General features: G+C 35.4%; 3 protein-coding genes across 5 annotated transcripts in view; 1 reads left to right on the top strand and 2 right to left on the bottom strand.

Moving 5' to 3' along the window:
• Positions 1-3370, bottom strand: part of LOC149615693 (uncharacterized) — a 52180-nt gene extending 48810 nt beyond the window's left edge. The window contains exon 1 of the mRNA XM_089856369.1: positions 3088-3370. The gene's annotated coding sequence lies outside the window, so the exon portion shown is untranslated. The remainder of the gene's footprint in view (positions 1-3087) is intronic.
• Positions 3371-3588: 218 nt separating this feature from the next.
• On the bottom strand, positions 3589-22945 carry LOC149615695 (lysine-specific demethylase 2A-like). Of its 2 annotated transcripts, none has more exons than XM_089856367.1 (11): positions 22781-22945; positions 16853-17290; positions 15508-15614; positions 14722-15085; positions 13405-13872; positions 12538-12621; positions 12175-12408; positions 11199-11444; positions 10033-10299; positions 9082-9216; positions 3589-7414 (listed from the first exon to the last, which is right to left on the bottom strand). In XM_089856367.1, exons 1-11 carry the CDS (start codon positions 22808-22810, stop codon positions 5840-5842), a joined length of 3948 nt encoding a protein of 1315 aa, XP_089712493.1. In that variant the 5' UTR covers positions 22811-22945; the 3' UTR covers positions 3589-5839. The 2 variants fall into 2 exon arrangements, with proteins under 2 accessions (XP_089712493.1, XP_089712492.1); XM_089856366.1 differs by lacking the exon at positions 22781-22945 and adding an exon at positions 17850-17970.
• On the top strand, positions 18753-22110 carry Orai (calcium release-activated calcium channel protein orai). Of its 2 annotated transcripts, none has more exons than XM_089856371.1 (3): positions 18753-18971; positions 19640-19867; positions 21044-22110. In XM_089856371.1, the coding sequence occupies exons 2-3, from the start codon at positions 19658-19660 to the stop codon at positions 21563-21565; spliced, it is 732 nt and encodes a 243-aa protein (XP_089712497.1). In that variant the 5' UTR covers positions 18753-18971; positions 19640-19657; the 3' UTR covers positions 21566-22110. The 2 variants fall into 2 exon arrangements, with proteins under 2 accessions (XP_089712497.1, XP_089712498.1); XM_089856372.1 differs by lacking the exon at positions 18753-18971 and adding an exon at positions 19067-19320.
• Positions 22946-23780: the final 835 nt, after the last annotated feature.

Here is a 23780-nt window from a genome sequence, read left to right on the forward strand (position 1 = left end):
TAAAAGATGGATGTAGAGTGAGTCCTATCAATATTTCGTCAAGCAGACGACACTGTGCCACGCCCCTTTTTTGAAAGGGTCAATAGATAGCGCGCTTGCGCATTAGTTATTAAAGCATCTCCTGCACGCAGCTTAGGAACTGAATGATCCAGTATTGAATCGAACAATAAATGTAAAAAATATATATATTATGTATAAACGTTTCAACTGTAACATTAATTATAATAGTTAAATATATACTATTATACTATAGACGGGTTTCAATAAAAGTCTTTAGTTAAAGCCTTAAATCATTAAAATCATAAGTTTATAAGTGATATGTTCGCACCATAAGTATGATTTGCACTAGTACCTATACTATTCGTAATGCTAAGTCTGAGAGACTTACAGCAGCTCGAGATAACTAGTTCGAGAAGGAGAACGAGGGGGAGCGAGTCAATTGAAGTCCTAAGTACACTCGGTGGCGGTTAATTAATTTTGCAGCTAGGACCTAATTCCATCTAGGTCCTATTTAGTCCGCATTACTAAGCCCCCTTTGACAGCAGCGCCACCTCACTCACCAGGCCTCCCTCGCCCCTTTACCTCCTTGAATCTATGCCCCCTACCTCACTCACTCACTCACTCACTTCAAAATTACAAGCCTTGCAGTTTGTCATGACCAGAGATTAATTAAACAAACTTATGGAACATAACATATCTTATAAACTTATGTTAATACTTAAACGCTGCGTTCAGTAGACCATATCAAAACTACACTACCATAATCCCAGTAGACGGAAAAAATATTAAAATAAAAACTCTCTAAAATCTTTAAACCTAAAACCTAAAACCTTCAGGAAATCATATTTTACTTAAAATGAGACACGAAACGGCAAAGCTAAAAATTTCTCACGACTTAAGCCAGAAATAGGTGCTAAAAAAATCCAGGAGCTTGAGTCGGACTCAGATACTCTTACTTTTTAAGAACCGATATAAGAATTTGGTTCAAAATTTAGGAATCATAAATGTCAATGGGTGTTTTTACAACTATCAGGGATTCAGGGGTGAGAATTTTACGAGATATTTGCGTTTTACAACTTTGGGAAAAAGAAAAAAATCGAGGGTGCTATTCCTTAAAAACTTGATCTTTTTATCCCAGAAAACTTTCTATTATGTCAAAGGTCAAGAAACACGTAGATAGGTCAAATCATTTTATATTTTCAGTATTTTAATTCTGAATTTTTTTTCATTTATTTATAGTTCGATTTTGCCCTAATTTGTTCCAATTGGTAGGTCTAATTACGCTCTGTATTATACCTTATCTTAAACACTCATCTAAATAAAGTAATTCAGAAACTTTCTATTATCAAAGGTCGATAGGTCAAATGATATAACTTTTTGTAACTTTCTAATATATGGTTCGATTTTGACCTAATTTGTCTCAATTTGAAGCTCTAATTACGCTCTATATTATAATACCCTATGTTTTATATCCCTCTAAACAACATTTAAATTAAAATTAACTAAAAAACCAAAAATATCTAAATCTCTTAAATTATTTTCATATTTAAACTTTTTCTAATTTCCTTTAATATGGACTGATTTGGACCTAATTTGTCTCAATTTGGAGCTCTAATTACGCTGTATATTATAATACCCCATCTTTCACATCCTTCTAAATAACATTTAAATTAAAATTAACTAAAAAACCAAAAATACCTAAAAATTATTTTCATATTTAAATTTTTCTAATTTTATTAAATATGGTCAGACTTTGACCTAATTTGTCTCATTTCACAGCTCTAATTACGCTGCATATTATAATACCCTACCTTCCACATCCTTCTAAATAACATTTAAATTAAAATTAACCAAAAAAACCTAAAATATATACATACATAAAAATCTAAAAATAAACTGTCAAAAATTCAATTCAAGACTAAAGGACAGGTAAGTCCTCTAAAAAATTGGTTGGGCTAGCATATTTACCATGAAAAAAATTCATAAGTTTACAAAGGTAGTAGGCATATGGGTTAGAAAACTTTATAATATATACAACAATCTATACCATCCCCAAAAAATTCTATTTTTAGCATCAAAATCGTTGAAATTTTTTAGTAAATTCATTTTTTAAATAAAATATTAAATAAAAAAACCTTTTATACAAAAAAGGCTTCAAGATCTCCGACCTCAGAGAGAGAGAGAGTAATGACAACAAAAAGGTACGATTATCAAGCCCACCTAAGTATCCTATCCTTTCTATGGTCTTTTTTATAATAAGGCCCTGCTAAGCCTAAAAAAAAGGGGGAACAAATAGGGCTCTTGCATAACTCACAGATGTGAAGCTGACGTAAGGGCCACGCGCCCGGTTTTTGAAAAAAAAAAACTTTGTTTGGAGTCCAAAAGGAACTTAGTAAAAAAATAAGAGAGAACCCAACCCCATATGTTTGAAAAAAAAAAACGTCTAAAGCACCCTAATCTAATGTCACCACTTTTGTAAAAAGCTCATGATGATTTTTGGGGTTAGGTTTTATTTAGGGGGTCCCCTATTGTAATGGTCACGTGGCTAAAATAAGGTCTAAAAATAACTTTCCTTCGAAATAAGGGTATTTCAATATTTTCCTATGAATTTTATTAAAATATGGCGGGAAATTACTTGTTAAAAATTCAAAAGTGATTTTAATTTTAATAAATATTTTTATATTTTGTATAATTTTCATTAAAATATATTTTAACTTTATTAATATTAGTTAATTTAATCTTATTTTTATTTGTATTTAAAAAATATTGTACGTATTGTAAAACTATTATGTCCCTAACCAGCTTGTTTTATATATAAAGATAATTTAACGATAGTGTCGCCATCTATTCTCGAATACGCTAACTACAATAACCCGCCATCCCTAAGTTCGGTTCTGTTCAGTTCAGGTGAATACTGAAACTTTGCGAACTAACATCTATGGTCTAACCTCCTGTCAATGTATTTCGAAGTGCGGATAGAAACGCGTAAATGTCAAAACAACGACACATACCATGCAATTCTAAAAGTTCACTACTTAACACAACACTGTCAGCTAACCTAATATAATAAAAAATATATTAACTTACATTCTAACTGCTTTTCTGTAGATGAAAACTTGTAGATAATCCGAGTTTGGGAAGGAATGGATTTAATCCGAAATAAAACAGTTAAGCCTTGGCACCTTTTTAGGCGGCAAGTTGACAGCAGGGAACAGGTGGATGAACTTTTTAACCGATGAATCACAAATAAATACGCGTTAATCCAAGGAACCGATTACACCGCGTTATAGCCCTTAAAAAATTACCTTAAACACACATTATTAAACTTAACTACTCAATTTAAAATATAATTAGTTTAATTAAAAAACCGGAGCGAAACGAATATGAGACTTACTCTGACTACTGCAGCGCGCAGCATATCGGAGATTCGGAGTCTATGATTGGTTGAAATAAGATACACTTACCTTGGAAGCCGATTCTTATTGGCTGATCAAAAACACCTCATAAAACGCAACTTTTTCAAATTAATTTCCGCTAACCCTTGGCAATAATAATACAAAAATAATTATAAAAGTAAATAAAAAGACATTTTTTAGGTATCATACATTATTTTAATGGTTTCATATTGTTTAAAAATGTACTAAATTTACGAGTGCACATTTAAATAATAGTTTTTAAGAACTTAATACAGGCTTTCAAAGAAAAAAAACATCGTAATTTTACATAATGAAAAACACTGTTGTTATTACTTATATTTTAATTAAAATCTAAACAATCCGACAACCAAATATTAGTAGTAGGCCTACCACGTATTATATTTAAAAAAAATAGACTTTAATTACGTTAAACATGGACAGAAAATTACAAAAAATGGGTCATTAGTTTTAAAGTCCCTCCACTGAAAAAATGTACTGAAACTTTCAGTAAAAAACATTCGAAATCCGATGAACTATTTACATTTATGTGTCGTAGAATAAAATGAGATGCTCGTGTGATTATTACAATCATGATACAAAATTATTTTTTATTCGCAGTTGATCAAAAAAATTGGGGGATTGATTGAGGAGTTGGGTTAGGTTAATTAATTAATTAATTATTTCCGAGGGGCACGATACTAGCTTACGTTCTTTTAAACAAAAAACCAAAAAGTTTCCAAGTGACTAGTAATAGTTAACTGTTGTTGTACAGAGATCGTTTCGAGGAAAAAAATAAAAATAAAGGTGGTGGTGTTTAATTAAAGGTGTTAATTTACAAAAATTGGAACGGAGAAAAAATTTCCAATTTAGAACAAAATATACAACAAAAAAAAGTCGAAAATACTTGATAAAAATTTACAAACTTGTACTTTCAAGTGAGAAATAAAATATTTAATTAATTTTAGACTTAATTACGCCAAAAAATAATAAAAAAAAACAAAGAAAAAAAATCTTTTATTAGCAAAGCACCGAAAAGAAAAAGTTGAAATTGAAATTATCTTACAACCCAAGGGACTTAACTTAGGTTTCTTTCAAGGTTGCAACTGATTGAAATAAGTTAATACAACCTTTATAGTGATTTAACTTAGGTTCCTTTCAAGGCTGCAACTGCTTGAAATTAGCTTACAACCATTATAGTGACTTAACTTAGGTTCCTTTCAAGGTTGCAACTGTTTGAAATGATCTTACAACCATTATAGTGACTTAACTTAGGTTCCTTTCAAGGTTACAACTGATTATCTAAGTTAATACAACCTTTATAGTGATTTAACTTAGGTTCCTTTCAAGGCTGCAACTGCTTGAAATTAGCTTACAACCATTATAGTGACTTAACTTAGGTTCCTTTCAAGGTTGCAACTGTTTGAAATGATCTTACAACCATTATAGTGACTTAACTTAGGTTCCTTTCAAGGTTACAACTGATTATCTAAGGTTCCTTTCAAGGCTGCAACCGATTGAAATTAGCTTACAACCTTCGTAGTGATTAAACGTATGTCCTTTCAAGGCTGCAACTGATTGAAATGATCTTACAACCTTCGTAGTGATTAAACTTAAGTCCTTTCAAGGCTGCAACCGATTGAAATGATCTTACAAAGAACCATTATAGCGACTTAACTTAGGTCGATCCCTTTCAAGGTTGCAACTGATTGATTATCTAAGGTTCCTTTCAAGGCTGCAACTGATTGAAATTATCTTACAATGAACCTTCTTAGCGACTTAACTTAGGTCGATCCCTTTCAATGTTGCAACTGATTATCTAAGGTTCCTTTCAAGGCTGCAACTGATTGAAATGATCTTACAATGAACCATTACAGCGACTTAACTTAGGTTCCTTTCAAGGTTGCAACTGATTATCTAAGGTTCCTTTCAAGGCTGCAACTGATTCAAATGATCTTACAACCTTTATAGCGAATTAACTTAAGATCCCTTTCAAGGCTGCAACTGATTGAAATGATCTTAAGATCCCTTTCAAGGCTGCAACTGATTGAAATGATCTTACCACCTTTACAGCGAATTAACTTAAGATTCCTTTCAAGGTTGCAACTGAATATTATTTATTCATTTAACGTATTAATAAGAAAAACATTAGCTTTCAACCTTCGTAGTAATTTAACTTTCAAGGCTGCAACTAATTGAAATAATCTTACAACGAACCTTCATAACGACTTAACTTAAGTCGATCCCTTTCAAGCTTGCAACTGAATATCATTTATTTATTTATTTATTTATTAAACGCATCAATAAGGAAAAAAAACTAAAGAAATATTACAAAATAACTGTTACATATCCTTCAGTACAGTTTAAAAAAAGATCGATAGATAAGAGTGAAAGAAAGAGAAATCGAGAGATAACTACACTAATAGTTAACTATAAATCCGTTCCATGAGCCTACCTTCTTTGAGTGTTAAAACGTGTCTACCATGAGAAACAAATTTCTGACAAGCAGGTTCGGTAACTTGAGGACATTCCCTCATATCTAAAAGCATCAAATTAGCGCATCTCTTCAAGGCTTCTAAACTAGTATCGGAGATATTTGAGCAAGACGAAACATCTAAATGCGTTAACCTAGCTGATTTCGCGGCTCCTAAAACTGCAATCCCCATATCAGTAACTTTATGACAATGACTCAAGTCCATTCTGGATAAAAGTGGTAAATGATGAGCTAATAAACGTACAGCGACATCGGAAATATCAGCTCCGGCAACCCTAACCTCCATCAATTGCCTTAAACGCGTTTTGGCTTCGACAAAACCGGGTCTCGAATCAGTTGGTGCCGATAACAGGTCCCTGATAACTGAATCAGTTAGACCTTCGGCCCAACAGAGATCCAGGGACCTTAACAAAGGACAACTACTTGTACATAAAGCCAGGATTGAAACTGCGGCGCATCCGCTAAGTACCAAATCCTTCATTTGTGGTAATCGTGAAATAAGCCAAGACAATTGTCGTCTGTTAATATTTGTCCAGCTTAAGTTAAGGGATACTGGTTGACGTCTAATGATACCCATCAGTAAGTTGGGACTAATCTTTTTGCGACTAACATCCATGTAAGTCCAAAGTCTCGGGTCGATACACCAACGATTCCAGGCCTTGCAGACAAGTTGACAGTTGAGTAAGTCACTAACTGGTAGGTATTGAAACACGGGAAGCATTACTTCCTTTTCCAACGCCAAATTATTGTCATCGTTCATTTTGCAGTTGTTCTTAGTCTGTTTATCTTTAATGGTATCTTCCAGGATTGGTGCCGGACGTACGACGTATTTTGGTTTCCTCAAATTAGCCTTTTCCCTTAAGGTCATACTGAATCTCTTAGCGGGGTTGGTACTGGCATTTTTATCGCCTGTTTTGACGTTTAACCCTTTACATTCGTTAAGACCGTTTGATTTATTGGTATCACTGTTCTCTTCATCTCCGCTATTTTCTTGGTGACACGTTCTGGCTTCTACATTGTCCTCCAACTTGAGGACTTTTGTCTCAGGGCTTTCCTTTTGAGCCAACGCGGTATCGCTGGACAAATTCTTTGTTTTGACGCGAAGGACATTGTGTCGTAATAGTTCAGAGTTCTTTTTCAATCCCTTTAAGTTTCTAAATAAACGTTCTCTGGCTGTTTCGACGTGTTTACGTCCATTTACTCCTAAAACTGCTCGATTAGCTCCGCCCCCGTTGCTATTACGTCGCAAATCGAGACCCACAACTTTGTTTGACGTGTATTTGAGAGTTAGTTTAGTTGGGGAGACGCTTTTGCCTGGATGTTGGGGTTGGGGTTGTTGTTGGGGTTGAGGTGGGGTTTGTTGAGGGGGAGAAGAATCTTTCTCTTCTTTTACAATGTTTCGTGTAGGGTTAAGGGTAAATCTAGCGCAAGATCGGACGTGAGATGTTGCTTTCTTTGCAGATATTTCTTGCTGCAATAATAGTTTATCTTCGACAATATCTCCATCCTAAATGCATCGGAAATAATAATAATACGGAAGGAAATCTATGTTTATTTGATTTCGGTGTAATCTGTGACTTTACGATGATTATGTTATGTTGTGCAAGTGGCATTTAACGTTAGTTAGTGTTTTGCAAAAGCAAAATGTGGGATATGTGTGGTTTTCGTTTATTTTTAACACGGATGTAAAATATAGGGTTAGGAATTGCAAGGCAACATAATTGTCGCTGAAAAACTGTGTAACAATAGCGAAGGGACATAATTGCAGCAAAACGAAACGAAGCCGTTAGTGTTTTGCAAAGCGATGTGTTTTTTAACATGAATATCAAATATAGGGTTAGGAATTGCATGGAGATATAATATTGCCGCTAAAAACCGTGTAACGATAGCAAGGGAACATAATTGCAGCAAAAAAACAACAACCGTGTAACGTGTTAAGTTGGTGTTTCGCAAAGCAATGGGAATGTGCTTAATATTTTGACAGTAATTATCAAATGTGTTAGAAATTGCTGGGCAACAAACAAACATAATTGCTTCAAAAACCACGCACAAAATGAGTTTGCAATCTTTCAAGCAACCTTCCTTTCATTTGAAAATAATAAAACCGTTTAACTACATCTGATTTTGTATAAACTTGCAATTGAAATTGAATTCGACGAAACTCCTGAAGGTCCAGATATTACGATAAAAATACGCAATTAACTTTTTAAACGGGGACATTGCAACTAACTAAACTTGCAATTAAATCTTAAATTATCTACAAACGCGTTGAATATTATTAAATCTATTTAAATTACCGATTCGGTATCAACAATTGCAATACAAAATTACGTAAACGAAACTCCTGAAGGTTCAGATATTACGATAAAAATACGCAAATTCTTAACAGCAGACTTTGCAAACTAACTAAACTTGCAATTAAATTTTAAATTATCTACCAAACGCGTTGTAATCTTATTAAATCTATTTAAATTACCGATTTGGCATCAACAAATGCAATACAAAATTACGTAAACGAAACTCCTGAAGGTCCAGATATTACGATAAAAATACGCAAATTCTTAACAGGGGACTTGCATTAAAACTAACTAAACTTGCAATTAAATTTTAAATTATCTACAAACGCGTTGTAATCTCAATTATTAAAACTATTTAAATTGCCGATTTGGCATCAACAAATGTAACACAAAATAACGAAAACGAAACTCCTGAAGGTCCAGATATTACGAAAAACGGGCATTACTTTTTAAAAGAGATTTTGCAACTAACTAAACTTGCAAATTAATCTTAAATTCTTTATCAAAAAATGCCCCGTTTAATTAACTTTATACTAAAATTAACTCAAAAATAGTAATATTTAAAGAATAAATTTAAAATTTGAAAAAATGCAAATAAATAGAAAAGGTTTGTCTTTATTATCAAAAAAGCACCTAACTCTAATTAATTATTTTTTAAGTAATTAATGACTAGATTAGTTCATATCAAAAAAAGAATCAAGAAACCACATTTTCTTTAATTTTGCATGGAATAAATTAAAATTAATTACTAATTCGCGATGCTTTAGGAGGTTGACGTAATAATAAAAAAACACATGCGAGGGGAGGGTAGGGTTTACGATGAGATAAGGTTATATTGCGTGCATAAAAACCTAAGAATATCGCTAGCGGTACTCACGTCAGCGTCCGCCAAGGAAGAGAGTGACGAAGATCTATTGGCAATTCTCTGAAGGGCCGTCATGTCCCTGGGATTGTTCTCGTCACCCGATGACGGAGCGCTGTCGCAAAACTCGTGTTTAACTTCCGACTTAACCTGAAAAGAGATGGTAAAAGATTTGTATGATTACCTTGGGGGGAAATCGGTGTGAAATGTATAGGGGGAAATCGGTGTGAAATGTACAGGGGGAAATCGGTGTGAAATGTACAGGGGGAAATCGGTGTGAAATGTACAGGGGGAAATCGGTGTGAAATGTACAGGGGGAAATTGGTGTGAAATGTACAGGGGGAAATCCGTGTGAAATGTACAGGGGGAAATTGGTGTGAAATGTACAGGGGGAAATCCGTGTGAAATGTACAGGGGGAAATCCGTGTGAAATGTACAGGGGAAATCCGTGTAAAACGTAGGGGGAAATCCGTGTGAAATGTATAGGGGGAAATCCGTGTGAAATGTATAGGGAGAAATCCGTGTAAAACGTAGGAAGAAATTGGTGTAAAACGTAGGAAGAAATTGGTGTGAAATGTATAGGAGGAAATTGGTGTAAAACGTGGGACGAAATCGGTGTGAAATGTATAGGAGGAAATTGGTGTAAAACTTAGGAAGAAATTGGTGTAAAACGTGGGACGAAATTGGTGTGAAATGTATAGGAGGAAATTGGTGTAAAACTTAGGAAGAAATTGGTGTAAAACGTAGGAAGAAATTGGTGTAAAACGTAGGAAGAAATTGGTGTAAAACGTAGGAAGAAATTGGTGTAAAACGTAGGAAGAAATCGGTGTAAAATATCGGAAGAAATTGGTGTAAAATATCGGAAGAAATTGGTGCAAAATATCGGAAGAAATTGGTGTAAAATATCGGAAGAAATTGGTGTAAAATATAGGACGAAAAACATATGAAAAACCATGAAAAATTTACCTTTTTCCTCATGGGCTCCAAGGACGTCACGTCATGTCCCGCTTCCTCCAAATACCGGACTTCGGCCTTCATATTGGCGGCAGCAGCTAAGAAACTAAGATTTTCTTCGTCCCCAACTACTAAATTGGTCGGGGTCTCCAGAACTAATGGATTGACTTGAGGGGTAGCTAAGTCTATGGGCATTGCAACACCGCCACCACCAGTCGTCACCAAATTAAGTGGCATTTGAGGGGTTGGGACTTTAATGGGAGTTTTTGCGTTTCGAGGCTGGAAAAGTTACAATAAAACAATGCCCCAAATCATAAAAATGGTTAAAACTAATGATGAAGTCTTAAGAATAGTTAAAAGTTAATGTTAAAGTCTTAAGAATGGTTAAAAGTTAATTTTAAAGTGTTAAAAATGGTTCAAAGCTATTGTTGAAGTCCCGATAACAGTAAAAAACAATGTTGAAGTCCCGATAACATTAAAAAACAAAGTTGAAGTCCCGATAACAGTAAAAAACAAAGTTGAAGTCCCAAAAACAATAAAAAACAATGTTGAAGCCCCAATAACAGTAAAAAACAATGTTGTAGTCCCGATAACAGTAAAAAACAATGTTGACGTCCCGATATCAGTAAAAAAACAATGTTGACGTCCCGATAACAGTAAAAAACAATGTTGTAGTCCCGATAACAGTAAAAAACAATGTTGACGTCCCAATATCAGTAAAAACAATGTTGACGTCCCGATAACAGTAAAAAACAATGTTGACGTCCCAATATCAGTTAAAAACAATGTTGACGTCCCGATAACAGTAAAAAACAATGTTGTAGTCCCGATAACAGTAAAAAACAATGTTGACGTCCCAATATCAGTAAAAACAATGTTGACGTCCCGATAACAGTAAAAAACAATGTTGACGTCCCAATATCAGTAAAAAACAATGTTGACGTCCCAATAACAGTAAAAAACAATGTTGAAGTCCCGATAACAGTAAAAAAACAATGTTGAAGTCCCAATAACAGTAAAAAATATGTTGACGTGCCGATAACACTAAAAAACAATGTTGAAGACCCGATAACAGTAAAAACAATGTTCACGCCTCAATAACAGTAAAAAATATGTTGACGTCCCGATAACACGCCCATAAAACCGCAAAACATATCCCCTAAATGTAAGACACTTACCTTAACTTGATCAGGTTTTCCATCCCGACAACACTTGGGGCATTCCCAACTATTAGGCAAATCATCACTAGCCAATCCTTCCATGGGTAGATCAGGATTTTTATCGTGTAAACAGGCGGGATGGACAATTTCCCAGCACTGAGAACACTCCATCAGACTGGAGATTTCGTTCTCTTGAGGATTATTGACTTTCTCCCAACCATCGCGACCGCAAAGCATGCAACAAGCGGTGTGTGGTAAAACGGGCTGCAATTACAAGGAAAGAACTTATACACAGTGCCCTTTCCGCCTGAAAACCGTGCCCGGATTCCCACGAACTCGCGACAACCCAACAAACCAGTCTACAAAGAAAATATTTCGACTATAAAGGTTTTTCAATAAAAAAAAAAGCTTCGATACAGCTGTCTATCAAATTAAACTGTAACAACGGGTTCAGTATAAGCCAAAACTTAAGTGTTTCAACAATAGTGCCAACGCTTTTTGTTACCGCCAACCCTAAAAACCGGTCTATAAAGAAAGTATTTCGACTATAAAGGCTTTTCAATAAATCGGCTTCGATACAGCTGCCTATCAAATTAAACCGTAACAACGGGTACAGTATAAGCCGAAAATTGAAGGTTGCCACAATAGTGCCAATGTTGATTCTTTCCCAATACTAACAAAAGTTGGAAGCGGACCTTTTCTTAACCTTTTGACCCGATAAACTTGTTTTAGGTCCATTCAAAGCCGCCATAAACGTATATAATAGAGCTAATGTACTTTCTTTCCCATTTCTTTAACAACATGCGCTCTAAGGTAGAAGTTTCAAGCCACGTTGGTTTTTCGCGTACCCGGGGTCCACCAACAATACACACCCACTAACACACAAACAAACAAACACGAAACCGTATGGCAAAGCTAGGTTTGGTTACATCACACATCCACATCTAGCAAAAAATCCCCCAAAAATTAATGAAAAAAAGATGGTAACACTTACAGCCATACATTGTCGACTAATACAAGACTGCTTCATCCTTCCAGGACCACCAAATTTCTTCATATCTTTACAAAAGTGACATTCACCGCAATCGGCTCTCAGGCAAGCTTCGCACTTCTTGCATCTCGTTCTCCGACGTCTGGCGTTATTATTGGAGCCCTTCCCACCACCTGACTTTGATTTTGACGAACTTGTCGAGGGACCACCGTTCGGACGAGGTTGCTTTGACCGTTTCTGGAATTAAACCGAAAGGAGAAACAAACGAAGAGGTTTGATTGATGGTATTTTAAGCGAATTAAAAAGGGACTGTAAATCTAAAGAAATTAAACAAGAGAGAAAGATTTTGAATCGTACTATTAGTACCTTAGGTGGAATGGACCAGAATAAAGAGGGTTGTCCCGTTAAAGCCAGTTGCGTGTCGTCAGTTTTATGTTCGTGGAGCATTATCTGAATAATTCGAAAAAGGTTTCCAACTTTAGAGCGCAATTAATGTTCCTTTATCAAAGACCTAAACCTCGAAGACTCTATCAAGGACACAAAGTCCCGTTTCAAAGACCAAAATCTCGAGGACTCTATCAAGGGACACAAAGTCCCGTTTCACAGACCTAAACCTCGAGGACTCTATCAAGGGACACAAAGTCCCGTTTCACAGACCTAAACCTCGAGGACTCTTTCAAGGACCCAAGGTCCCGTTTCAAAGACCTAAACCTCGAGGACTCTTTCCAAGGACACAAGGTCCCGTTTCAAAGACCTAAACCTCGAGGACTCTTTCAAGGACACAAGGTCCCGTTTCAAAGACCTAAACCTCGAGGACTCTTTCCAAGGACACAAGGTCCCGTTTCAAAGACCTAAACCTCGAGGACTCTTTCAAGGACACAAGGTCCCGTTTCAAAGACCTAAACCTCGAGGACTCTTTCAAGGACACAAGGTCCCGTTTCAAAGACCTAAGCCTCGATGACTCTTTCAAGGACACAAGGTCCCGTTTCAAAGACCTAAACCTCGAGGACTCTTTCAAAGACCCTAACGTCCCGTTTCAAAGACCCTAACGTCCCGTTTCAAAGACCCTAACGTCCTGTTTCAAAGACCCTAAAGTCGCCTTTCGAAGTCCTGTCCTAAAAAATCACTGTCGTACCATCAACTACATTCTAACCTTCACCAACCCCTCAAGAACTTAAAACCCGGCCCAAAATGCAAACCCCAAAAAACCCAAGAAACTGAAGACATAATTACCTTGACGTCAGATAAGAGCGCGTCATGACTTCTAATCAACTCAGGTACCGCTTTCTTATTACTTGGCAACGACTGCAACCATTTATATATCACTTTGAGTCCACTGTACTCCATCTTCGTCAAATGAACGTAAGGTCTAATCCCGCCCGGAAACGAAGCTTTCGTCAAATCACCTCCACCACCGTCTATTCCATTATTAGGTAAGGATATATCGAGGGGCATAGCGACATCGGCGGGATCCTTGAGGGAAAAACCATTGGCTAGGACACTAGCGGCGATACTTTGATTAGGATCCCTCATGGGTGGAGGGACCAAGTTGCCTTTTCCAGCTGCGGCTTCGTTTAAACTTATTGGGTCTCCGTTTTCATTGCAAATTAAGTGGTTTTTGCCGATTAAACAAAAGACGTAACGTTGAAGGACATACCACATCATTTCAACGTAAAATGGGTAACGAAATTTGGGTGGAACCTGAGGGATTTTTTTAATTAATCAACTCTGAAATTAATTAAAGGCTTTTGAAGACGATACAACTTTTGACTCAACTAGATAAGTCAAAACGTTGAGACAGCAATCATTGGTCAGTCATAAATTGTTAATTTGGTGGTTCAACTTGTCCAACTTCTGTTCTAACGACCCAACTCAAGTTGACTCAGGGTTCGGACGAAATTTTTAAAATGAAAATCCCTGACATTTCCAGGTTATCCCTAACGAAATTTTGACAATATCCCCGACCATTTTTAGGTGTCCACTTCATGGCCACACGTGTCCCACATTTAGCATTAACGGAAGCATACACCAAACGACATCCCCAACATATCCACCCTCAATTTTCTAAATCTCCGACTTATCCACCCCCCCCCCCATTTTCTAAAATCCCCGACTTATCCACCCCCCATTTTCTAAAAAAAAAACCAGACTTATCCACCTCCCATTTTCGAAAAAAAAAACCCGACTTATCCACCCCCGTTCTCTAAAAACCCCGACTTATCCACCCCCATTCTCTAAAAACCCCGACTTATCCACCCCCATTCTCTAAAAACCCCGACTTATCCACCCCTCCCCCATTTTCTAAAAACCCTGACTATCTCCCCCCATTTCCTAAAAACCCCGACGTATCTCCCCCCATTTTCTAAAAACCCCGACGTATCTCCCCCCATTTTCTAAAAACCCCGACGTATCTCCCCCCATTTTCTAAAAACCCCGACTTATCCAGGTTTCGTACGAACCCTGATTAAGACTAATTTAAATGAGTCCAAAAGTTGTATGGTCTGAAAAGGCCTTAAGAGAATGAATTGATTGAATAAACTCAATTCTCACATGAGTTATGTCTTCAACTCCGAATATCCTAATCTGTTTCTCCATTCCAAAGCTATGAAGAAAATTTCCACCAAAGACTAACGAATCTTCGGGTGTAAATACCGCGTGTATCCAACCAGTTGGAATAAAGAAGGTATATCCAGCGTGTAAATGAACTTTGGCGCATTTTTCAACGGTATCCCCAAAGAACACGTCCCCTTGCTTCCCAGATAAAACCCATTGTTCGTATAGTTGTAAGTTTCTCTCCGTCGGTGGTATCAACCAAAATACTTTTTGACCCCTCATGATATGATACCAAACGGACGTTCCCCCAAAATCAATGTGAAAGTCAGTGTAACAACCTTTGACACTCATCAGGCAGTATCTAAAAATTTCATTTGTATGTGTAAGGTTTTGGCCAAGAAGGGATATCTAGTTTATTAGGGAGAAGGTATAAGATGCCTAAGTATTGGCGCGCCATAGTCCTGCAGTCCCCCTTTCAAAATACAAGGGGGGGGGGGGCGTGAAAGGAGGCCCCGGGCTATTTCGCCTCCTCTCCTCAGTCGGAAAATATGACTATAATTTTTTTTCTCATTCGCGTCGCGCTGACGTGCACGAGTTTTCAAGAACCAATGAGATGCTGGTTGTAATTTAGAGGCGGGTAGATTAACTCCGGACACGTCTACGTTTGGACTGGAGATAAAGCTAGACTATAAATGTGGCGCAAATTTATACCTTCTCCCTAATAAACCAGATATCGCTTCTTGGTTTGGCTAAATGTTAAAGCCTCTTAAACTAAACACCTACTTTTGTACTTTGGGGTATTTCATTTCTTCAATTACGTTTGTGCCTTCGGTTTGGCTTTCTTTTAAGTGTCTAGGCCAAACTAAATCTACCCAATCAGCTTGACGTACCTTAAATATAAGAAATACCTAAACTCAACACAATCCCCAAAGTATAACGTTTGAAAACACCTAAAACTCAACATAAGTCAAAAACTAACATTTAAAAACGCCTAAAACTCAATACAACCCTCAAAGGATCCTTTAAAAACGCCTAAAACTCAACATAAGTCAAAAACGAACATTTGAAAACGTCTATAAGTCAACATAAGCCTAAAACTAACATTTTGAAACCTACAAAACTTAACACAGGCATCGAACTTTTAAGAACTCCTAAAACTCAACATAAGCCAAAAACTAATATTTGAAAACCCATAAAAGTCAACATAAGCCAAAAACGAACATTTAGAAACCTATAAAACTCAACACAAGCAACAAACGTTTAAAACCCCCAAAACTCAACATATGCCGGAAAAAAAACATTTAAAGTCCTAAAAGTCAACATAAGCCAAAAAACGAACAATTTGAAACGCCTAAAGTTAACATAAGCCAAATACGAATATTTAAAAACTTTAAACTCCAAAAACTGAACATAAACGAACATTTTAATAAAACCCCAAAACTGAACACGAATTAAAAAAATTAACATTTAAAAACCCCTAAAACTCAATATTAGTCAAATATGAACATTTTAAAACTCAACACAAGCAATGAATGTTTGAAAACCCCTAAAACGTAAAGCAACAGGCAGCTCCATTATCACCCCTAGCATTCTGGCTAATCTTCTGGACACGAATTTCACCTTGCCAAAGCTAGCCTGTTCCAAGCTTAGCCACTGTGTAGCAGAAAAGCCAGCCCTAAGGGGCATAAACGGAGCCGCCCTTTACTTTTAAACATGACCAAAACAAAAAGTCCTAAAACTCAGCACAACCCCCAAAATAATCCTATAAAAACCCTTAAAACTCAACACAACCCCAAAAGAATCCCATGAAAAACCCTTAAAACTCAACACAACCCCCAAAAAAATTCCTAAAAATCTACACAATCCTTCAAAAAACCCCATAAAACTCATCATAAACCCAAACAAAACCCCATAAAACTCATCATAAACCCAAACAAAACCCCTAAAACTCATCATAAACCCAAACAAAACCCCATAAAACTCATCATAAACCCAAACAAAACCCCATAAAACTCACCATAAACCCAAACAAAACCCCTAAAACTCATCATAAGCCCCAAAAAACGTTTAAAAACCCCTAAAACCCAGCCAACAACCCCAAAAACAATAATTTAAAACAAAAACTTACCAAAGTTGGAGATTCCACGTAATTTTCCAGTTTTGTATGGCTAAACTCCAAACTTATCACATTTAACAACTTATCGCGATTGGTACTTTCAAAATACCGACACCAATCTTTCATAGTCATCTCAATATCTTTTTGAGTAGTAACATCCATAACATCGAGTAATCTTCTACTTCCGACACACTGTCTCACATCGTTAACGGTAAAATTTGAACTGGGCATTCTCATACCGAGTCCAGTCTTTTCCTTAACCACAACAGGCGTATCAAAGCCATGTTCTTGAATATAACGTAGGTTGAAATCAGTTCCTTTCATTTCTTTCACGAAAAACAATTCAAATTTATCGGAAGCCAATTTTTCTTCCACGGAAAACATTCGTCTCCCTTCGATCTCGTCATCTTGAAGGCAGTCTTCAGTGTACTGCCTTCTCTCCTTGACTCTCTGCCAATCGGAAAAGAACAAAACGAAAAAAAAAAACCATAAGATGGAGCCACGAGTTTATAGACTAATGGCACCCTATCTTATTTCCCCATAGAGCTTAATACAGTCGAAGGCAGAGAGCTGCCATTACTCTATAATGGATCTTTAAAAATGGTCTCCTTTCATAACAAAGGGACTCCCGAGAGAAAGTGAAAATCAACTCATTACATACTAGACTTATATTCATAAAATTATATGAAAATGGTCCAAATTAACGCGTAAATAATCTTTGAAAATGTTTAACACAAGTATATAAATAGAAATTAAGACTAAATCGGGCCTAAATATTGATATTTCTAAGCCTAACTATATCCAGCCAGCCACACTTCTACAAATACAATACAAAATAACAGGAAAAATATATTGGCCAAGGCCTAAACCGACAGTTTAAATGCAGACGCTAATATAAGCAATTTTAAAGGTATATTAAATGGGCAAAGGTCACGGGCATTTGACCCCAATTAACCGTAATAAATTGCGAAAATTTCTTATAAATTCAATAACAAATGTCTCGTCTTACTTTAGTAGTTGTAGATTGGAAAGTCCCAGCGCTTTTAGACCCATCATCAGCAGCCATTTTTCCCGATACGCAAATTAGTTTCGATTCGCGCCTTATGATTGGCCGGTTTCCCGTACCCTAAATATTTCGTCTGTTACCGTGCTATACCGTTAGGTATTAATGTCTGTCCGTATATTGATTTTTGGTGTTTTAATTAAACTAAACATGTTGGAAATAAAATTTAACGACATATCAGGGATGTATATGAATATGTTTCATAGAAATTAGTCTTATACAAAGCAAAATTATAATATTTTGAAATATAAGTCTATTTGACCGAAAAAGGCGCATTTTCTCTATGATTACCGCAAATTGAACCAACATAATCAATAAATATAGAGCAAGCACGTGGTGTTTGTGTAGTTGTGTACTCGCGCCTGTATTACATTTACATCTACTTATGCAAATTTTGCAACCAAATACCAATATAGTGTACTACATTCTAGAAGACCAAATGGCCTTGAAAAATCTTAAACAATATAATTCCTTTTAAAATAAAGGATATATCAAATTTAACAACGGGAACCGATCAATCAAACCCCCCTACGGAAATATTCCCGTTAATACGCTTCACGTGACCCAAATCATCCAATCCCTGAAATGCATCTTCAAACACTAGTGAAAGTGTAAGCATGGAGGATAAACACAATACCCGGATGTTTACACTTCAGAAAGATAAGAAAATACTCAGAACATAAATGAAACTCCTGTAATAAATCCTCCTTGGTGTAATACATTAAGCCCCGCCCCTTTTTATGCCGTATACAAGCTATGTACATGCTGCCAGCCCATAGAGGAGAGGTTTGCATTGATTTTTTGGGAAATTTGTACAACATTTTCAATTTCAAAGCTAGAGAAGAAGAGACAAGAAACCGTATCGTGTTTAGGAGAGGTGATTTTTAAGGCTGCGTATTTTGGCTTCCGTAAATTTAAAATTAGCTTAATAATTAAGTTAATTTACATTAAAAAGAGTGTTTCAAATGCCCTCAATGTTTGATTCCCCTTACGATCAACTCACTTGGCTACTAACATATAAAGAAATGTCAAATTCCGAGAACTCCGCTGGTCCATCAGCTGGGAGAGGTATGAGCCAATTATTTTACGAGATTTTATATATCTATATATATGCCTACATGTTGTATCCTTTTAACAACCATTAGTAACCCGGTTAGTTTGTTAGTCTTTTTTTTTTCTAGGCAATGTGCGCGTCAACACTTTTTATGGGTCAGAAACTTTAAAACACTAATAGTAATAAATAATCATTCTTTATTAGATTAATTAATTTATTTATTTATCTATCTATTAATTAGTGACTTAACTTAAACTATAATCCGTCCTAAAACCCTTTAAGCCAACCAAATCCTATCCTAATCCCTGTGTTTTTTTATAAACTTTTCGCTATCACAATCCTTTAGAGCGATTATACTCAAAGGTAGGCATTAATATTAATGATTAATGTCGCATTCTTCTTAATTAATTAATTGTACTGATTAATATTGATAAAAACAGCATGTATGTGCCAATAATAACACCTCAATTCATTTAAAAACCGTACTACCGTAGTAAATCAAATATCACGCTAAGCCTTGGCTATTTTTCAATGCATGTGATGTTACTTGTTTACATTTACATTTTACAGCGGGAGAAAGTTAATAACACGTCATTTTTATATTATACGCTTACGCATAAAGGGTTTTTTAAGTTTTCCCGGTATTTTTTGTGGTTTTAACGATACTATAATCGTTTTTTAGGATATTCCCAAACCACACATGTACTCCAATAATCAACCCGAATACGAATCTGACTCTTTAAATGGGGATTCCCACGTTTTATCAGAATTATTGATACATTCACTCGTAAAAGAAATGGATAAACCCGAAAATACCGCCAAAAATCTATTCTGGCGTAAATTGCATTTAAGTAGGGCAAAATTAAAGGCATCAAGTAGAACTTCTGCTTTGTTATCTGGATTTGCCATGGTAAGTCATTCTTTCTTAACATAAGTTTATAAGATATGTTCGTCATAAGTTTGAAGCATAAGTGAGTGAGGTAGGTCATAGATTCTTAATTGTAAAGCGACCCCTGGTGCATGAGGGGCTGTCAAAGGCGTAGTAATGTAGGAAGTGTCAATTCAGGGTTCATACAAACCGGGAAAACAGGGGAGACCTGGAAAAATCAGGGAAATAAATAGTTGACAAAAACCTCAGGGAAAACTCAGGGAAATAAATAGTTGACAAAAACTTCAGGGAAATAAATAGTTGACAAAAACTTCAGGGAAAACTCAGGGAAATAAATAGTTGACAAAAACTTCAGGGAAAACTCAGGGAAATAAATAGTTGACAAAAACCTCAGGGAAAACTCAGGGAAATAAATAGTTGACAAAAACCTCAGGGAAAACTCAGGGAAATAAATAGTTGACAAAAACCTCAGGGAAAACTCAGGGAAATAAATAGTTGACAAAAACCTCAGGGAAAGCTCAGGGAAATAAATAGTTGACAAAAACCTCAGGGAAAGCTCAGGGAAATAAATAGTGGACAAAAACCTCAGGGAAAACTCAGGGAACTAAATAGTTGACAAAAGCCTCAGGGAAGGCTCAGAGAAATGAATAGTGGACAAAAACCTCAGGGAAAACTCAGGGAAATAAATAGTTGACAAAAACCTCAGGGAAATTTATAATTTTTAGTAAAATTCAGGGAAATCAGGGAAATTTGCGTCAAACAGGGGCCAAGTAATTAGGAAAAATGTTCGTAAACATCCCCTCCATAGGAATAACATTACACTAAACTTTGGAGGCTCATAACTCTGGTTATATTAGAGATACGGGGATGTCCTTTGAGTATGTTATAGTCCTATCTGCCCCCCCCCTCCTTCGTTAACATTTGCTCCATAGGATACTCCATATAGGGGAAACCTGGAAAACTCAGGGAAGTATATGGGGAAAAGCCCGGAAAGGAAATCTCAGGAAATTTGTTTATATCCAAAAGTTGTATGAACCCTGGAGTCATACTTATGGAAGGAACATATCACTTATAAACTTATGATATAGATAAGATAATTACCTATCAATCAATTATCAGTTTAGGGTCAATAAACTACCATAGATATTGATTATTTCAACGGTGTTAAGTCTGTGTGTTTGTTTATAATTTAATCAGGTTGCGATGGTTGAAGTACAACTTTCAAAAAATATCCCTCAAGGTCTACTGATCGCATTTAGCATTTGTACAACATTATTAGTAGCGATTCACATGTTAGCTCTAATGATATCAACCTGTATTCTACCAAATATTGAATCAGTAGCCAGTGTACACCCTGGTTCAGCCATAACAGACTCCCCTCACGAAAAAATGCATATTTATATAGAAACTGCGTGGGCCTTTTCAACTGTATTCGGAATATTATTATTCCTGTCTGAAATAGCCATCTTAAGTTGGGTTAAATTCTACGATTACAGTATCCCCGCTGCTATAGTATCAACTGCATTGTTAGTCCCATTATTATTCGTCTTTATAGGCTTTGCAGTGCATTTTTATCGGAAGTTAGTTGCCCATCAATATAAGAGTTCCGAGAAACGTATAAGAGAACTTGAAAGTATGGTAACACATATACATAATGTTGATGGAGAGTTAAGAATGGCTCAAGAGCCTAATGGTCTTCCTGGTATTCAAGAAGTTTAATTTTAATTAATTAAAGTGTTTATTTAAATGAACGATTTTTAAATTATCGTCATATCCTGAATTTTTACTTTATGGTGCTTTAAGGAATTAAATAAAACATTTTTTAACCTCTATTGAGGTTCCATTCTTTCCTCTACTTTATTTAAAAACGGGCATAATTAATTAAATTTAAATGTCTTTAATTAATATTTAAATATTATCCTAAACTTATTCATGTATAAACTATACCATTTAATAAGTCCCACCTATAAACTCATTTAACTAAAGTGTTTCATTTCCTAGCCTACTTTGTCTTCCTAATGTAAATTAAATTAAATTAAATCTCTAATCATAATTGTAATTGTAATCAACAATTAAATAAACTGACAACATCTATTTTTCAAGTTGGAAAAAAAAATAAAAGTATAAAAAGAAAACGTATTTTACGCTGTATCTCAATTATTATAGTTTTTAAAGTGACCTTATAATAAAAAAAGAAATAAATACAACCAATATAATGCTGTACCATGTATATTATGCAATAAATTTTATTCAACTATGTTGAACATGTTGAATTAATTTTTTAGGTGAAATTTTGGCCTATTTTTGACTTTTTCATGAATTCTGGCCTATTTTTGATGAATTTTGGACTATTTTCACTTAACTATAAATTTTGGCCTATTTTACACTTTCCTATCTATTCTGGCCTATTTTACACTTACCTATCTATTCTGGCCTATTTTTGACTTTTTTTATGAATTTGGACTATTTTTTCACTGAACTATAAATTTTGGCCTATTTTACTTTTTTTTATGAATTTTGGACTATTTTTTCACTAAACTATAAATTTTGGCCTATTTTACACTTTCCTATATATTCTGGCCTATTTTAGACTTTTTTTTATGAATTTTGGACTATTTTTTTTCATTTAACTATAAATTTTGGCCTATTATACACTTTCCTATATATTCTGGCCTATTATTTATGAATTTTGGACTATTTTTTTCACTTAACTATAAATTTTGGCCTATTTTACACTTTCCTATATATTCTGGCCTATTTTTTATGAATTTTGGACTATTTTTTTCACTTAACTATAAATTTTGGCCTATTTTACACTTTCCTATAAATTCTGGCCTGTTTTTAAAGTTTCCCTGACTTTAACTGATAATCCAGGTAGTTTATAAACCCTTACAATTAAACCCATAACCAAAAAATTAAAGAAAGGTATCTCACCACCGCAGTCAGCTGATTTTCCTTGGCCATCCTTAATCCAGTTTCCTTTGAAAGTATCTCCGTTTGGTAGTGTTAGTATTCCAAATCCTTGTCTGTTATCTAATACCCATTGGCCTTGATAAACACTGCCATCAGAGTAGAGCATTCTTCCTTCCCCATGTCTGTGACCTTTTGACCAATGTCCTTCATAGACTCCGCCATCAGGGTAAAAATTTACACCAAAGCCATTTCTCTTGTCATTTTCCCAGAAACCAACGTATATTCGAGTGGTTTTGTTTATTATTTGTTGGCTCAGAACGCCGTGACCATTTCTACGTCCATTTTTCCATTCTCCTCGGTATGAAAGACCAGAAATCCATTTTTGTACACCTTTGCCGTGTTTTTTATCATTTCTCCATTCACCAACGTAACAATCTCCATTTAAATCGTAAATAGCACTACGAAAACCGTTTCTTTTCGATTTATTCTCCAGTATTTTAGACGGGGCTTCTTTGCAATTTCTATTCATTTGCCACGAAAATAATCCAAACATGTGGGTTTGTTTACAACGATATACAATTCAATTTGAACGCTAAGCCTTGGTCATATCATGATGAAGTTTAGGTTTTCTCCTTTTCGCGACTTTGTACGTTGATAAAAACTTATATTCACTTACATTTCAATAAGAATAGGGTTAATCCATGAAATATTAATTATATTTCTAGTTAATTATCGTTTAAATTCGCCATAATTACCGAAGTTATAACCCAAAAACAGTTCACGTTCGAAAAAGACCGGATAGAGCGTACTGAATTCTGATTGGCTGTTAAGCGGCTTTGGCGCGTTTTTCTAGTCAAATCATATTTCACGAACGAAAATTTGAATTCTGAATTTTTCCGAAATGTTTGTTTGGTCTATTACTTTTACAATTTTAGGCTTAAAACATCTTTAACTGTAATTTTCGTCTCTGATATTCACTTCAATGACGTCACACATTAAAATTTGCAGACTAAACAATAAA

The sequence above is a fragment of the Phalangium opilio genome, unplaced genomic scaffold (assembly GCF_054372755.1).
Source record: "Phalangium opilio isolate 3A_F unplaced genomic scaffold, DU_Popi_V2 ptg000217l_1, whole genome shotgun sequence".
NCBI classification, from domain to species: Eukaryota; Metazoa; Arthropoda; class Arachnida; order Opiliones; family Phalangiidae; genus Phalangium; species Phalangium opilio.

Excerpts from the sequence above, each read along its gene's own strand:
- LOC149615695 (XM_089856366.1), bottom strand. The coding sequence starts at position 17,906 with ATGGCTGCTGATGATGGGTCTAAAAGCGCTGGGACTTTCCAATCTACA. Across the intron at positions 17,291-17,849 it reads TCCAATCTACAACTACTAAA|AGAGTCAAGGAGAGAAGGCA; the intron begins GTAAGACGAGAC and ends TCCGATTGGCAG. Across the intron at positions 12,409-12,537 it reads TCTGGTCCATTCCACCTAAG|AAACGGTCAAAGCAACCTCG; the intron begins GTACTAATAGTA and ends GTTTAATTCCAG.
- Orai (XM_089856371.1), top strand. The coding sequence starts at position 19,658 with ATGTACTCCAATAATCAACCCGAATACGAATCTGACTCTTTAAATGGG. Across the intron at positions 19,868-21,043 it reads TGTTATCTGGATTTGCCATG|GTTGCGATGGTTGAAGTACA; the intron begins GTAAGTCATTCT and ends TAATTTAATCAG.